Source organism: Salmo salar, unplaced genomic scaffold (genome assembly GCF_965601325.2).
Source record: "Salmo salar unplaced genomic scaffold, fSalSal1 ptg000257l, whole genome shotgun sequence".
Classification (NCBI taxonomy): domain Eukaryota; kingdom Metazoa; phylum Chordata; class Actinopteri; order Salmoniformes; family Salmonidae; genus Salmo; species Salmo salar.
This window is the reverse complement of record NW_027675339.1, coordinates 1057092-1074001: the sequence shown is the minus strand read 5'-3', so window position 1 is coordinate 1074001 and position 16910 is coordinate 1057092. Positions and strand designations below refer to the sequence as shown.

Here is a 16910-nt window from a genome sequence, read left to right as displayed (position 1 = left end):
CCAGCATTGTGAATGGTTAGGAAATAATATGTCATGTTTTACTCGTACCTCAGCCAGCATTGTGAATGGTTAGGAAATAATATGTCATGTTTTACTAGTAGCTCAGCTAGTATTGTGAATGGTGTCTGATGCAGTGACATACTAGACCATAGCAGTAAATATAATACTTTGGTGTTTTTAGTCAGGCATGAAAGGTCTGGGGTGGTTCTGTGGTTATAAGTTACTGACCTTGGAATACATTTCTGGCCATGCTGGCAGGGTCGGAATCAAACCCAATGTCCACCTGGTACACTGGCAGGGTCTGAATCAAACCCAATGTCCACCTGGTACACTGACAGGGTCTGAATTAAACCCAATGTCCACCTGGTACACTGGCAGGGTCTGAATCAAACCCAATGTCCACCTGGCACACTGACAGGGTCTGAATCAAACCCAATGTCCACCTGGTACACTGGCAGGGTCTGAATCAACCCAATGTCCACCTGGCACACTGGCAGGGTCTGAATCAAACCCAATGTCCACCTGGTACACTGACAGCGTCTGAATCAAACCCAATGTCCACCTGGTACATTGACAGGGTCTGAATCCAAAAGGTCCCACCCAATGTGTTCTCTAATCTCATAAAACATTTGATTGTCATTATCCTCCCAAGGGGAAGGTGCTGGAGTATTGAAAACATGGGTGGCAATAATTCAGACCCCTGCCTTTTGAGAATTACATGTTAAACTAAATCTCTTTCTCTGAGCAATTGTATTAGTATAAAATAATATTATTTCCCTTTATTTATTTTTTTACATACAATATAGCTCAATATTTTAATTCTTGATTTTATAGAGTCGTTTTTGCTCATCTTTATCAAGGGGGTCAACAATTTTGTCCCCTCTGTACCTCCATACTGCTGCTACATGGTGTAACAATACATCATGTAGATGTATATAATGAACAGACTAGGTCTATACTGCTCCTACATGGTGTAACAATACATCATGTAGATGTATATAATGAACAGACTAGGTCTATACTGCTCCTACATGGTGTAACAAATGTTTGGGGTCACTTAGAAATGTCCTTGTTTTTTAAAGAAAGTCACATTTTTTGTCCATTAAAATAACATCAAATTCATCCGAAATACAGTGTAGACATTGTTAATGTTGTAAATGACTATTGTAGCTGAAAACGGCAAATTTTTTATGGAATATCTACATAGGCGTACAGAGGCCCATTATCAGCAACCATCACTCCTGTGTTCCAATGGCACGTTGTGTTAGCTAATCCAAGTTTATCATTTTAAAAGGCTAATTGATCATTAGAAAACCCTTTTGCAATTATGTTAGCACAGCTGAAAACTGTTGTGCTGATTTAACAAAGCTTTTGTAAACAGTGTTGTTGCATAACAATCAGGCAGTAGAACAACAATAATCATCACCCTCTTGACCAATCTACCCTCCCCTTAACATTGGGTTGATTCAGACCCTGTCAGTGTACCAGGTGGACATTGGGTTGATTCAGACCCTGTCAGTGTACCAGGTGGACATTGGGTTGATTCAGACCCTGTCAGTGTACCAGGTGGACATTGGGTTGATTCAGACCCTGCCAGTGTACCAGGTGGACATTGGGTTGATTCAGACCCTGTCAGTGTACCAGGTGGACATTGGGTTGATTCAGACCCTGTCAGTGTACCAGGTGGACATTGGGTTTGATTCAGACCCTGCCAGTGTACCAGGTGGACATTGGGTTTGATTCAGGCCCTGCCAGTGTACCAGGTGGACATTGGGTTTGATTCAGACCCTGTCAGTGTACGAGGTGGACATTGGGTTGGATTCAGACCCTGTCAGTGTTCCAGGTGGACATTGGGTTTGATTCAGACCCTGTCAGTGTACCAGGTGGACATTGGGTTGGATTCAGACCCTGTCAGTGTTCCAGGTGGACATTGGGTTTGATTCAGACCCTGTCAGTGTACCAGGTGGACATTGGGTTGGATTCAGACCCTGTCAGTGTGCCAGGTGGACATTGGGTTTGATTCAGACCCTGCCAGTGTACCAGGTGGACATTGGGTTGGATTCAGACCCTGTCAGTGTTCCAGGTGGACATTGGGTTTGATTCAGACCCTGTCAGTGTACCAGGTGGACATTGGGTTGGATTCAGACCCTGTCAGTGTGCCAGGTGGACATTGGGTTTGATTCAGACCCTGTCAGTGTACCAGGTGGACATTGGGTTTGATTCAGGCCCTGCCAGTGTACCAGGTGGACATTGGGTTTGATTCAGACCCTGTCAGTGTACCAGGTGGACATTGGGTTGGATTCAGACCCTGTCAGTGTGCCAGGTGGACATTGGGTTTGATTCAGACCCTGTCAGTGTACCAGGTGGACATTGGGTTGGATTCAGACCCTGTCAGTGTGCCAGGTGGACATTGGGTTTGATTCAGACCCTGTCAGTGTACCAGGTGGACATTGGGTTTGATTCAGGCCCTGCCAGTGTACCAGGTGGACATTGGGTTTGATTCAGACCCTGTCAGTGTACCAGGTGGACATTGGGTTGGATTCAGACCCTGTCAGTGTGCCAGGTGGACATTGGGTTGGATTCAGACCCTGTCAGTGTGCCAGGTGGACATTGGGTTTGATTCAGACCCTGTCAGTGTGCCAGGTGGACATTGGGTTTGATTCAGACCCTGCCAGTGTACCAGGTGGACATTGGGTTGGATTTCCTCCATACAGATTTTCTCCATGTCCTTGTTTAATTTAGTCTGTCTTATGGACTGCCCTGTTCAATTCAAACCACAGGTTTTCAATGGAGTTCAAGTCCGAAGACTGAGATGGCCATTGAAAATGTTGATTTTTGTGCCCAATTAACCATTTCTTCGTGGATGTTGATGTGTCTTACTGGAAGATCCACTTATGGCCAAGTTTCAGCCTCCTAGCAGAGAGGTAACCAGGTTTTTGGCTAAAATATCCTGGTAGTGGGTAAAGTTAATTTATTTATTTCATACAGTAATTTTTGCTCATCATTATCAAGGGTATCAATAACTAGGTGCTTATTTTGATATGTAGTTATTTGACTGAATCAGAAATACAGATGTGGAGTAGATGTAGTTTGTTTTAAATTCTCATAAAAAATATGTACTAATCAAACAACACTTGTTGCTCTTTGTACGTGTTGATATAATATTAATATTTAATGGAGAGAAAAAAACGTTTCCCTAAACTGCTTTATAATATTATAATTCAATGAAGAATAAAAATAGTTTTCCCTCCTCAACTGCGTTTCCTCCCTCCAGACAGCAGATGGCGATATGTGTCTTTCAGGCGATGTTTCTAGTGTGACGTATAATCTAGTGGACGGAACGCTTCTTCAACAACTGCAGCCACCTCGGTAGCTCGCTAGCCGACAAAGTCGGAACATTCAAGTTCTTTAGACACTTTCCAGGTTTAATTGCAACTGTGATTTAAACATACTTATGTGTAAACAACTAGCTACCCCATTTAATTTAATATTTACGTTGCAACTATCTGGCTGGTTAAGTTAGCATTAGCCTAGCTAGCTAACATCTCCGACCATGAGTTCACTAAGCTACTCTCCTCCTGCTAAAGAAGAGGTCTGTTGGACTGAGAAAGAAGCTCTGGGGCTGAACATTGTCGTGAAAGTGGAGAAGGAAGAGGAGGATGTCACAGTAAAACAACAAGTAGATGGTGAGGCTGTTACCGTGAAAGAAGAAGAGAAAGACGTTACAGAGAAAGAAGAGGAAGACGCGTTCAGAGTGAAACAGGAGAAGGAAGAGAAAGAGGAGGATGCAGTTTATGGAGTGAAAGAAAATGAAGACGTTTTTGGAATGAAGGATGAAGAGGGGGAGATTACTGTCACATTAGAGGAGGACGAAGAAGAGAAGACTGGAGATCTGATTAACACCAGTAAATACAGTGAGTACTATCTAATAAAACAGGGACATTGATCTGATTAACACCAGTAAATACAGTGAGTACTATCTTATAAAACAGGGGCATTGATCTGATTAACACCAGTAAATACAGTGAGTACTATCTAATAAAACAGGGACATTGATCTGATTAACACCAGTAAATACAGTGAGTACTATCTAATAAAACAGGGACATTGATCTGATTAACACCAGTAAATACAGTGAGTACTATCTAATAAAACAGGGACATTGATCTAATTAACACCAGTAAATACAGTGAGTACTATCTTATAAAACAGGGGCATTGATCTGATTAACACCAGTAAATACAGTGAGTACTATCTAATAAAACAGGGACATTGATCTGATTAACACCAGTAAATACAGTGAGTACTATCTAATAAAACAGGGACATTGATCTGATTAACACCAGTAAATACAGTGAGTACTATCTTATAAAACAGGGACACAAGCCATTTTCAAGTCTTGCCATAGACTTTCAAGACGATTTAAGTCCAAACTGTAACTAGGCCACTCAGGAACATTCAATGTCATCTTGGTAAGCTCCTCCAGTGTAGATTTGGCCTTGTGGTTTAGGTTATTGTCCTGTTAGGACAGTTTTTTTGTATTCAGATTTCTGAAATGCTCTCTACCTACGTAACATTTAGTGTCTCCTTATGTTACGCTGGGAAAACAGTTTTCATGGGCACAGAAATCCTAAATCATTTCAGTTTGCTAAATCCAATGGTTCAAACCAAGAGTCACCTTAACTTTATTGACACCCAAATGGATACTGTCATTAATGTGGTTCTTCAATAATTAGACATAATTCTTAATACTGTAGCTGTTTAGTTACAGTCACATGTTCCACTATCATCAGCTGATCCAGGAAATCATTTTCTGAATGACAGTCACATGACAAACATCACGACATGCAACAACAACCAAAGTGCTTCTTCATTCATTACTCTGGTAAAGACAGTTATGCCGTGCTCCACGTTGGATGCAACATCCCAAACAAATCAATGTTCATAATGTGTTATTGTCTGGTTGATTTACAGTAGGGTCTCGTTAGTCTGTTTGGACACAGAGATACTTAGCTCATAATGTGTAGAGAACTGTTCCTTGATGGATAGGCTATTGTACAACACACAGAGCTATTTTCCTTTATTCAGGACATTTAGAATGACAACACATTACAGAGTAGCCTAGTGGGATTATTCACAGAATTATCTGGTGATCAGGTTATGAAATGTCATGACAAAGACATTTTAATTTCCATGTTTCACCTGAAATATTAAATGATTTATAGTCCTACGTCTATGTTATTGTTAGGTGAAGTTATGGGTCCTACAGTAGGTCTATGTTGTTTTTAGGTGAAGTTATGGGTCCTACAGTAGGTCTATGTTGTTGTTAGGTGAAGTTATGGGTCCTACAGTAGGTCTATGTTATTGTTAGGTGAAGTTATGGGTCCTACAGTAGGTCTATGTTGTTGTTAGGTGAAGTTATGGGTCCTACAGTAGGTCTGTGTTGTTGTTAGGTGACGTTATGGGTCCTACAGTAGGTCTATGTTATTGTTAGGTGAAGTTATGGGTCCAACAGTAGGTCTATGTTGTTGTTAGGTGAAGTTATGGGTCCTACAGTAGGTCTATGTTGTTGTTAGGTGAAGTTATGGGTCCTACAGTAGGTCTATGTTATTGTTAGGTGAAGTTATGGGTCCTACAGTAGGTCTGTGTTGTTGTTAGGTGAAGTTATGGGTCCTACAGTAGGCCTATGTTATTGTTAGGTGAAGTTATGGGCCAATTTGTTAAACACTTGGTGTACAAACCCTCATTGTCAGGCTGATGTTAAAGCTAGCCAAAGAGCATTTTACTGGTTGAAGTGTTTTTTAACCTCTATGGGCTAGGTGGGACGCTAGCGAACAGCAGGTGCATTTCAAGAGCGGCAAATTTGAATCCAAATAAATGTCAAAATTCTAATTTTTCAAACATACAACTATTTTACACCCTTTGAAAGATAAACATCTCCTTAATCTAACCACGTTTTACGATTTCAAAAAGGTTTTACGGCGAAAGCATAAATTTAGAGTATGTTAGGACAGTACATTTACAAGAGTTGTGTGTAATGTTTTGTCAATTCAAAGACAGGGTCACCAAAACCATAAAACCAGCTAAAATGATGCACTAACCTTTTACAATCTCCATCAGATGACACTCCTAGGACATTATGTTAGACAATGCATGCATTTTTAGTTCTATCAAGTTCATATTTATATCCAAAAACAGCGTTTTACTATGGCATTGATGTTGAGGAAATCGTTTCCCTCCAATAACCGGCAGTCAAGTCAGCGTCACAAATTAAATAATTAAAATGAGAAAACATTGGTAAAATATTATATTGTCATTTAAAGAATTATAGATTTACATCTCTTGAACGCAATCAACTTGCCAGATTTAAAAATAACCTTACTGGGAAATCACACTTTGCAATAATCTGAGCACTGCGCCCAGAAAAATACGCGTTGCGATACAGACTAGACGTCATGTTGGGGAGATCTAAAATCGAAAATACTATGTAAATAATCCATTACCTTTGATTCTCTTCATCAGATGTCACTTCCAGGTATCACAGGTCCATAACGAATGTAGTTTTGTTCAAAAAAGCTCATCATTTATGTCCAAAAATCTCCGTCTTGTTAGCACATGATCTAAGCCAGCCGGACTTCTCGTCATGAACGAGGGGAAAAAATATATTTACGTTCGTTCAAACATGTCAAACGTTGTATAGCATAAATCATTAGGGCCTTTTTTAACCAGAACATGAATAATATTCAAGGTGGACGAATGCATACTCTTTTATAACGTATTGGAACGAGGGTACCCAACATGAACTCGCGCGCCAGGTGTCTAATGGGACATCATCGTTCCATGGCTCTTGTTCGGTCAGATCTCCCTCCAGAAGACTCAAAACACTTTGTAAAGGCTGGTGACATCTAGTGGAAGCAATAGGAAGTGCCAAAATATTCCTCAGCCCCTGTGTTTTTCAATGGGATAGGTTTAAAGGCAATACAACACATCAGGTATCCACTTCCTGTCAGAAAATGTCTCAGGGTTTTGCCTGCCAAATGAGTTCTGTTATACTCACAGACACCATTCAAACAGTTTTAGAAAATTTAGGGTGTTTTCTATCCATATGTAATAAGTATATGCATATTCTAGTTACTGGGTAGGAGTGGTAACCAGATTAAATCGGGTATGTTTTTTTATCCAGCCGTGTCAATACTGCCCCCTAGCCCTAACAGGTTTTAAGTGTAAAGCAGTTGATTTGCGACAATAACACAAACATATTAAGCAGGAGGTTCAAACGAGCTTTACAATTATAATCCAAAAGTAATGTGAAATGCACTCATAAGCAACCTGTAAATGGAGGCTATTTTTGCTGTCAGCCTATGAGAACTCCCCTGAGTTTCCCCCACGGTGGTGAATTAGTGAATAGACACAGAGCTTATTGTGAGTTTCCTTGAGTTGCACTCCTGATCTTGTCCTGATAGTGCGCTGTAATATTCCGAATACATTGTGAAAAACTAAAATCTTTGCTCACCATTTTTGCTCCAGGCAGATATACTACATCCATAACTAGTGGTTTCCTCATTACCAGATATACTACATCCATAACTTGTGGTTTCCTCATTAGCAGATATACTACATCCATAACTAGTGGTTTCCTCATTAGCAGATATACTACATCCATAACTAGTGGTTTCCTCATTACCAGATATACTACATCCATAACTAGTGGTTTCCTCATTAGCAGATATACTACATCCATAACTAGTGGTTTCCTCATTACCAGATATACTACATCCATAACTAGTGGTTTCCTCATTACCAGATATACTACATCCATAACTAGTGGTTTCCTCATTACCAGATATACTACATCCATAACTAGTGGCTTCCCCATTACCAGATATACTACATCCATAACTAGTGGTTTCCTCATTACCAGATATACTACATCCATAACTAGTGGTTTCCTCATTAGCAGATATACTACATCCATAACTAGTGGTTTCCTCATTACCAGATATACTACATCCATAACTAGTGGTTTCCTCATTAGCAGATATACTACATCCATAACTAGTGGTTTCCTCATTACCAGATATACTACATCCATAACTAGTGGTTTCCTCATTACCAGATATACTACATCCATAACTAGTGGTTTCCTCATTACCAGATATACTACATCCATAACTAGTGGTTTCCTCATTACCAGATATACTACATCCATAACTAGTAGTTTCCTCATTAACAGATATACTACATCCATAACTAGTGGTTTCCTCATTACCAGATATTCTACATCCATAACTAGTGGTTTCCTCATTACCAGATATTCTACATCCATAACTAGTGGTTTCCTCATTACCAGATATACTACATCCATAACTAGTGGTTTCCTCATTACCAGATATTCTACATCCATAACTAGTGGTTTCCTCATTAGCAGATATACTACATCCATAACTAGTGGTTTCCTCATTAGCAGGGAGGAGTTTCTGCAATCAAATTGTGTGCGCATTGCCTTCGTGCTGCAATTTTAGCAAACACAGAAAGGGACCTATATTGGAGACCAATAGTTGTCTGGCACACTGCTTAGAGTTTCAACAACTTTAATAACTTATTTCTAGTTACTACTGATTTGAAAACAAGACAAAATATGATTGTTGCTAAGTTGACTGTCTTAATGGTCAAATAATTTAACAGAAGTCAATTGTTGTACAAGTTCATGGGTATGATCTGGGCATCACCTTTTACCTCAAATAAACAGTGGATTTCTGCTGTTGTGGGCATTTAACCATCTGTCTGACTTTGTTGTTCACACAGGAGAGAGGCGGGACAGTCATGGGTCCTCTGAGGAACCTCAACAACCTCGTGATGCTGAAGAGGCAGAGAAGAGTCTCTCCAGATCAGAACACCTCAAGAAACACCAGCAGAGATCCACAGGGAAGAAAACTCACTGCTGCTCTGACAGTGGGAAGAGATTCACCTCATCAGGCATTAAAATTCATCCGAGAATCCAGACAGGAGATAAATCTTTTAGCTGTACTCAATGTGGGGTGAGTTTTACTCAGTCAACCAGCCTCATATCACACCAGAGAATACACACAGGAGAGAAACCGTATAGCTGTGGTCAATGTGGGAAGAGTTTTTTAAAATCTAGAGATCTGACGGTGCACCAGAGAATACACACAGGAGAGAAACCTTATAGCTGTACTCAATGTGGGAAGAGTTTTGTTCAATCTGGCCAGCTCAAATTACACCAGAGAACACACACAGGAGAGAAACCTTATAGCTGTGGTCAATGTGAGAAAAGTTTTGGTCAATCTGGCCATCTGACAGTGCACCAGAGAACACACATAGGAGAGAAATCTTATAGCTGTACTCAATGTGGGAAGAGTTTTGTTCAATCTTGCCAGCTCAAATTACACCAGAGAACACACACAGGAGAGAAACCTTATAGCTGTTGTCAATGTGGAAAGAGTTTTGCTGAATCTGGCAATCTGACAAGACACCAGCGAGTACACACAGGAGAGAAACCATTCCACTGTTCAGATTGTGGAAAAAGATTCTCAACTTCACAGAATTTGAAGATGCACCAGAAAACACACACAGGAGAGAAAGCTTATAGCTGTGATCAATGTGTGAAGAGATACTTTGATAAAAGATCTCTGATCAAACATCAGAAAATACATGAAGGAGTTATTTCATGATATCAATGAATTAATGTCACAATGTAGAATGTTTTAACATTGTAGAAGGAGTATTTTAATGATGTCACAATGTAGAATGTTTTAACATTGTAGAAGGAGTATTTTAATGATGTCACAATGTAGAACCCTAAACGTTTGTCCCCTGTTCTATTGATTTCAACATGATATGGATATTAGCCTCAGGGGGAAAATCCAGGCTCTGAAATGGAAGAGTTACTATTTATGTGATTTAACAAAAAGTGACTAACAAAAAAAGAGCTGTGTTACACTTACCACGTTGGTGACCCACTTGAATCAAAATGCAACACTTCAAAATGTAGCTAGCTGTTTTCTACAAATTGTCCTCTAACCAGGGATGTACACATTATTCCCAGATTCCATGTGGTTGTGGAGCTGTTCGTTTTAACAGGATGTGTAATCTCATCTTCCTCCTTTCGCACAATTGATTGCCAGCAGCATACCACCCTGCATCCCACTGCTTGCTTGCTTCTGAAGCTAAGCAGGGTTGGTCCTGGTCAGTCCCTGGATGGGAGACCAGATGCTGCTGGAAGTGGTGTTGGAGGGCCAGTAGGAGGCGCTCTTTCCTCTGGTCTAAACAATATCCAAATTCCCCAGGGCAGTGATTGGGGACAGTGCCCAGTGTAGGGTGCCGTCTTTCAGATGGGACGTTAAACGGGTGTCCTGACTCTCTGAGGTCATTAAAGATCCCATGGTGCTTATCGTAAGAGTAGGGGTGTTAACCCCTGGTGTCCTGGCTAAATTCCTGGCTAATACGGATATTGCAGGAGTTTCCTCTTGAAATCAGACATGTCTGTGGTGAGGACAACTTGGTTGCTGATTGTCTCAAGGGTGGGCAGTTAAAAAGTTTTGTGTTTTGCGTTTAGCCAGTGCGTTACCATGGATCACAATTTATAATTTATTATGACTGCATGGTTTTCCTTATTGGAGATGAGTTTTGTTTGGGCTCGTTCCAAGGGGACGAGAGTTCTAGAAGCTAGTGAGTTTTAGGAAGAGGAGTATTCTAGAAGCTAGTGAGTTTTAGGAAGACGAGAGTTCTAGAAGCTAGTGGGATTTAGGAAGAGGAGAGTTCTAGAAGCTAGTGAGTTTTAGGAAGACGAGAGTTCTAGAAGCTAGTGAGTTTTAGGAAGACGAGAGTTCTAGAAGCTAGTGAGTTTTAGGAAGAGGAGTATTCTAGAATCTAGTGAGTTTTAGTAAGACGAGAGTTCTAGAAGCTAGTGGGATTTAGGATTCTATAGAAAGAAAAAGGAGAAACAAATAATCCTATTGTATATTATTATTTAGAAATATGTGTTGTTTTCTTGATTTTAATTGTTGACAGCCAGTAGACACCATGTTTATATTGGTGAAGGTGAAGCATTTTAGTTGATTATAATAATGAAATGGAAGTTGTTTTCTGTTGGTGGTGAGCAAACTTGTCCAACAAAAATGTAGGATATATTTGTTGTCTTAAGGTGTTACAGGCTTTGGTTTTTCCATTTATGTTTTGAGGTTGGACTTTAGCACGTCTAGCTCGTTAGCACGTCTAGCTCGTTAGCACATCTAGCTCGTTAGCACGTCTAGCTCGTTAGGACGCACTGATTGGTGTCACCTCGTTAGTCAGTATGTGTTACACCTGTGCTGGCTTGTCCATCTCGTCCATCTTGCTCCACCTTTTTGGTTTGCTTCCTGTCTTTAAGTTTGGTGTGGGATTTTATTTTGTTTGCCTCTTTTTTGGCAGATTTAGTGGGTCTCATGGTGGGTGTCTTTTAGGTCCCAGTTGTTGTTACTAGTCAACTTCCAGTGGACACCCCCATAGTGTCTTTCAGAGCCCCTCCTAAAAAACAAGTTATATTTTGGGTTGGATATTGCATCCAATTCATATTTTAATCAATGGCAATTCCTTAGAATGTTCATTAGTCTTTCAGTTGTTAATCTTCTGTTTGTTGTGTACTAAATATTTCTGTTTATTTTCATTTTTTTAATTAGTTTTTTTTCTGTGAAACCATTGTGTTGCATCCATGTCTGAAAGGTGCTGTATAAATAAAGCTTGATTTGATCAACCCAATGAAATCAACAGACTCTTAGTATGAAAACAGTATCAATCCCACTTTTGAAGCCTGCTGAAGGTGTGGTGGAGTGGTAAACATTGACTGTCCCTGCAACACAGAAATTAACACTTAGTAATATATAAAACACTCAAAGTAATGGATATGGAGCATCTATGGCCTCAGTTATACCTGGCACTAAAATGTGACATCTGTCATCTGATCACTCCAAGCTGCATTAGGTTCAGATCTACCAGGATGGGCCTTTGACACAGTCTGGATGCAGTCAGGCCACTGATTATGCATAAGCAATGTAAAGATATGGGGTTAATGAGTGAGGAAAAGTACATTTGACACAAATGACCTTCATAATATCAAAGAACAAATGTGTGTGTCTGAGGGGAAATTAACTTTCATACAGCCAAAAGGGGTGAGAAATTACACCAATATCAGTGGACAATTTGCACTAATGTAAATAAACATGGATGATGGAACATATTCCCTTTAGCTGACGTGATGAACCACTAAGGGGACATAAATATTTACCATCTAAACCATGTGTGACCTCTCACCTCTCTGGCTGTAGAAGTGGTCTTCCTAACCAGTCCCTCAACAGCTCTCTGACTGAGCTCCACCCTCACTGGGTCTTCAGAGGAGAGGAAGGCTGAGGAGGGATGGAAGGATGAATGGATCAGTCAGTCAATAAAGTGTAGAGCTGCTGTCTATGCTGTCTGACTAAATCACTATTTTAGTAGTTCATTAAAGTAAATAAGGCTTTATGACTGCTGAATACCAACTATCAATCACTTAGATCATGTATTTTCAGGTAGAGATACATCCTTGGGACGTCCCTAGCCCGTTGAAGTTGACATTTAAAATGGTTAAGGTAGGGGTTAAGGTTAGGGTTCAGGGTAGGGATGTCCCAAGGATCCCAGATAGCATTGACCATTGTGCATTCTTCTCTCTTTTACATAGCAGGTGATGGGTTCTGAACTTGAAAATATGAAATATCCTTATTCATGTCACTGTTTGAGGGGAATGTAGAACGTTTACATTCTGTCAGAATGTGTTATTGTTAGACATCAGGGATCCTATGGAAGGAGAAGGGCCACAGTCTGGAACAAGTCAACAGGACAGCCGTGAGGTGGGGAGGAGAAGGGCCACAGTCTGGAACAAGTCAACAGGACAGCCGTGAGGTGGGGAGGAGAAGGACCACAGTCTGGAACAAGTCAACAGGACAGCCGTGAGGTGGGGAGGAGAAGGACCACAGTCTGGAACAAGTCAACAGGACAGCCGTGAGGTGGGGAGGAGAAGGACCACAGTCTGGAACAAGTCAACAGGACAGCCGTGAGGTGGGGAGGAGAAGGGCCACAGTCTGGAACAAGTCAACAGGACAGCCGTGAGGTGGGGAGGAGAAGGACCACAGTCTGGAACAAGTCAACAGGACAGCCGTGAGGTGGGGAGGAGAAGGGCCACAGTCTGGAACAAGTCAACAGGACAGCCGTGAGGTGGGGAGGAGAAGGACCACAGTCTGGAACAAGTCAACAGGACAGCCGTGAGGTGGGGAGGAGAAGGACCACAGTCTGGAACAAGTCAACAGGACAGCCGTGAGGTGGGGAGGAGAAGGACCACAGTCTGGAACAAGTCAACAGGACAGCCGTGAGGTGGGGAGGAGAAGGACCACAGTCTGGAACAAGTCAACAGGACAGCCGTGAGGTGGGGAGGAGAAGGACCACAGTCTGGAACAAGTCAACAGGACAGCCGTGAGGTGGGGAGGAGAAGGGCCACAGTCTGGAACAAGTCAACAGGACAGCCGTGAGGTGGGGAGGAGAAGGGCCACAGTCTGGAACAAGTCAACAGGACAGCCGTGAGGTGGGGAGGAGAAGGGCCACAGTCTGGAACAAGTCAACAGGACAGCCGTGAGGTGGGGAGGAGAAGGACCACAGTCTGGAACAAGTCAACAGGACAGCCGTGAGGTGGGGAGGAGAAGGACCACAGTCTGGAACAAGTCAACAGGACAGCCGTGAGGTGGGGAGGAGAAGGACCACAGTCTGGAACAAGTCAACAGGACAGCCGTGAGGTGGGGAGGAGAAGGGCCACAGTCTGGAACAAGTCAACAGGACAGCCGTGAGGTGGGGAGGAGAAGGACCACAGTCTGGAACAAGTCAACAGGACAGCCGTGAGGTGGGGAGGAGAAGGGCCACAGTCTGGAACAAGTCATCAGGACAGCCGTGAGGTGGGGAGGAGAAGGGCCACAGTCTGGAACAAGTCAACAGGACAGCCGTGAGGTGGGGAGGAGTGAGGAATTTAGGCTGAGGTCAGGTCAGGTCAAGTGAGGAAGAACTCATGTGACTAAAGTTCTGCCTAGCAACAGAGGTGTAATTCAACATCAGTTCACCGTCCCACCTCATACTGTATTGGAGCTGCAGCAGCTTCTACTAACGTTAGCTTCGTTTACTAACTAACTAAGGACGGTGACCTGTCCAGACGAGATGTTACAACGAACTGAATCGTCAATGGAGGTCTTCCTCTTTATATAGCCTGCTACAGCATGCAATACTATTAACTCACAAGGGGGCATAACGTTACAATACTATCCCATTTTGGAAACGTTACATGTACAATACTATACCATTTTGGAAACGTTACATGGATAATACTATCCCATTTTGGAAACGTTACATGTACAATACTATCCCATTTTGGAAACATTACATGTACAATACTATCCCATTTTGGAAACGTTACATGGACAATACTATCCCATTTTGGAAACGTTACATGTACAATACTATCCCATTTTGGAAACATTACATGTACAATACTATCCCATTTTGGAAACGTTACATGTACAATACTATACCATTTTGGAAACGTTACATGGACAATACTATCCCATTTTGGAAACGTTACATGTACAATACTATCCCATTTTGGAAACGTTACATGTACAATACTATCCCATTTTGGAAACGTTACATGTACAATACTATACCATTTTGGAAATGTTACATGGACAATACTATCCCATTTTGGAAACGTTACATGTACAATACTATCCCATTTTGGAAACGTTACATGTACAATACTATCCCATTTTGGAAACGTTACATGTACAATACTATCCCATTTTGGAAACGTTACATGTACAATACTATCCCATTTTGGAAACGTTACATGTACAATACTATACCATTTTGGAAACGTTACATGGACAATACTATCCCATTTTGGAAACGTTACATGTACAATACTATCCTATTTTGGAAACGTTACATGTACAATACTATCCCATTTTGAAAACGTTACATGTCCAATACTACCCCATTTTGGAAACGTTACATGTACAATACTATCCCATTTTGGAGACGTTACATGTACAATACTATCCCATTTTGGAAACGTTACATGTCGGCCCCCTTGTGGAGGGAAATTAATATCTTGATGGTAGCTGTAGATGGGATTCAAATGCATAATGGTATTAATACAGTGTCTAGACTACCTCTTTTGTATAAATGCCCTTCAGAATCCAAACACAGTATTGCCACGCAGCAAAATGTTGTGTATAATCTTTCAAGTCAGCCTGATAAAATATTGAACAATTTGTGTACAAAGATATCTTGAAATGTGATATTATGCCTGTATGGCAGTACTGTTACTGTATGGCAGTACTGTATTGGCTAGTGCTTTCTCCAATATGTTCTTCTATTTTGCATTACATTGTATCTTTCAATATTTACTTAATATATATATTTGTTTTTTTGAAAGACTATTCTTTGACACATTTTCTCTTCCTTTGAAACTCTTATAGGACAGAAGATGGACACAATGCAATTGGGATCAAGAAGAAGGTACAGATATGTTGTAGGACAGCTGCATTTGAAGTGTACATTTAACCTACATAGCAGTCAATACAAACTGAAATCTATTAGCGTACAAATGTGTGCAAATGATCTTTTCAGATCTTCTCAGAAATGAATCAAGTCCATAGAATGGATATAGACAAAAAGAGAATTCAAGGACTATCAGAGGTAGAGAGGCGAGGCAGGGGTGAGGACATCATCCTGCTATTTTGACAGTCCCTGAAGGACAATACAGAAGAGGTATTTGCTCTTATTCCTTCCCTTTCTCTAATGTATTTGGTAATAAAATTAGCAAGTGTAGTGAGATCATTGCTTTACTTTACTAGGACTGGAGACCACAGCAGTGATTCTGCTCTTGCCCTACCTCTTCAATGAGGACCCGAGTGGCCTTTATGTCCGTGACAAGGTATGTCTATGCACCAATCATCTGTTTCTTCATAAACATAGGTGTGCATGCTTATATAAAACTACAGCTGAACATTTGTTATGTTCTTTGTTAATTGTTTGTGTATTAATCATTTCTTACTTTTGTTGACACAGATTTCACCGCTCTTCACTCCTTTACTGCACATCGGTGGAAATCCATTTCATCATGAGAGTGAAATCCCGCTGGCCTTTGATGGGGAGAACATCCAGGCCCTCGAGGACGTCCCCATGGGACTTGGAGCTCTGCTACGGCTGGATGTTTTATTTTCCCTTAAATTTCCCAAAAATGTCAGAAAAACAGTTATGTTGTTAAGTTACTGTGTTCTGGGGATCAGAGAAGTTGGGGTGAAGTTACCAGGGCCGGTCATAAAGATGGAAAACTTCCTAACATAACTAAGTGGATATGATATACACACTAAAGCTGAAAAATCTGTATTTAGCATCAAGTCTACAATATTGTTAGTTGACCTGTGATTCATTTTTTATGTTTTTATTGTACATCATTATTATTTTTTTAAATGTCATGAAAATCACTATACAAAATAAATGTATTATTTATTATGGTCTGACATGTCTGCAGAAATGTTGCAATTTGGTAATGTGTTTTGTTTGGTAAATTGTTTTGTAAATATTTATTCACATTTGTGGTGCCACTAAATAAACAATGAATTATTTAAATCTGTCACGGTTTTCGTCGGTAATGGAGGACCAAAACGCAGCAGGTATGTGTAAGCTCATCTTGACGTTTATTAACTTCCCAAAACAAGTGAACGAACGATATACAGACAGTCTTGCAAGGCACAAGGCTAAACACAGAACAATCTCCCACAAACACACAGACAAACACACCCAACTAATATAGGACTTCCAATCAAAGGCAACAC

General features: G+C 40.8%; 1 protein-coding gene and 1 long non-coding RNA gene across 2 annotated transcripts in view; one reads left to right on the top strand and one right to left on the bottom strand.

The window, feature by feature from the left end:
• Positions 1-16910, bottom strand: part of LOC145867298 (uncharacterized) — a 680253-nt gene that overhangs the window by 110982 nt on the left and 552361 nt on the right. The window lies entirely within an intron of this gene.
• On the top strand, positions 188-9831 carry LOC145867220 (uncharacterized). Its single transcript, XM_082971295.1, has 2 exons — positions 188-194; positions 8806-9831. Exons 1-2 carry the CDS (start codon positions 188-190, stop codon positions 9690-9692), a joined length of 894 nt encoding a protein of 297 aa, XP_082827421.1. The 3' UTR covers positions 9693-9831.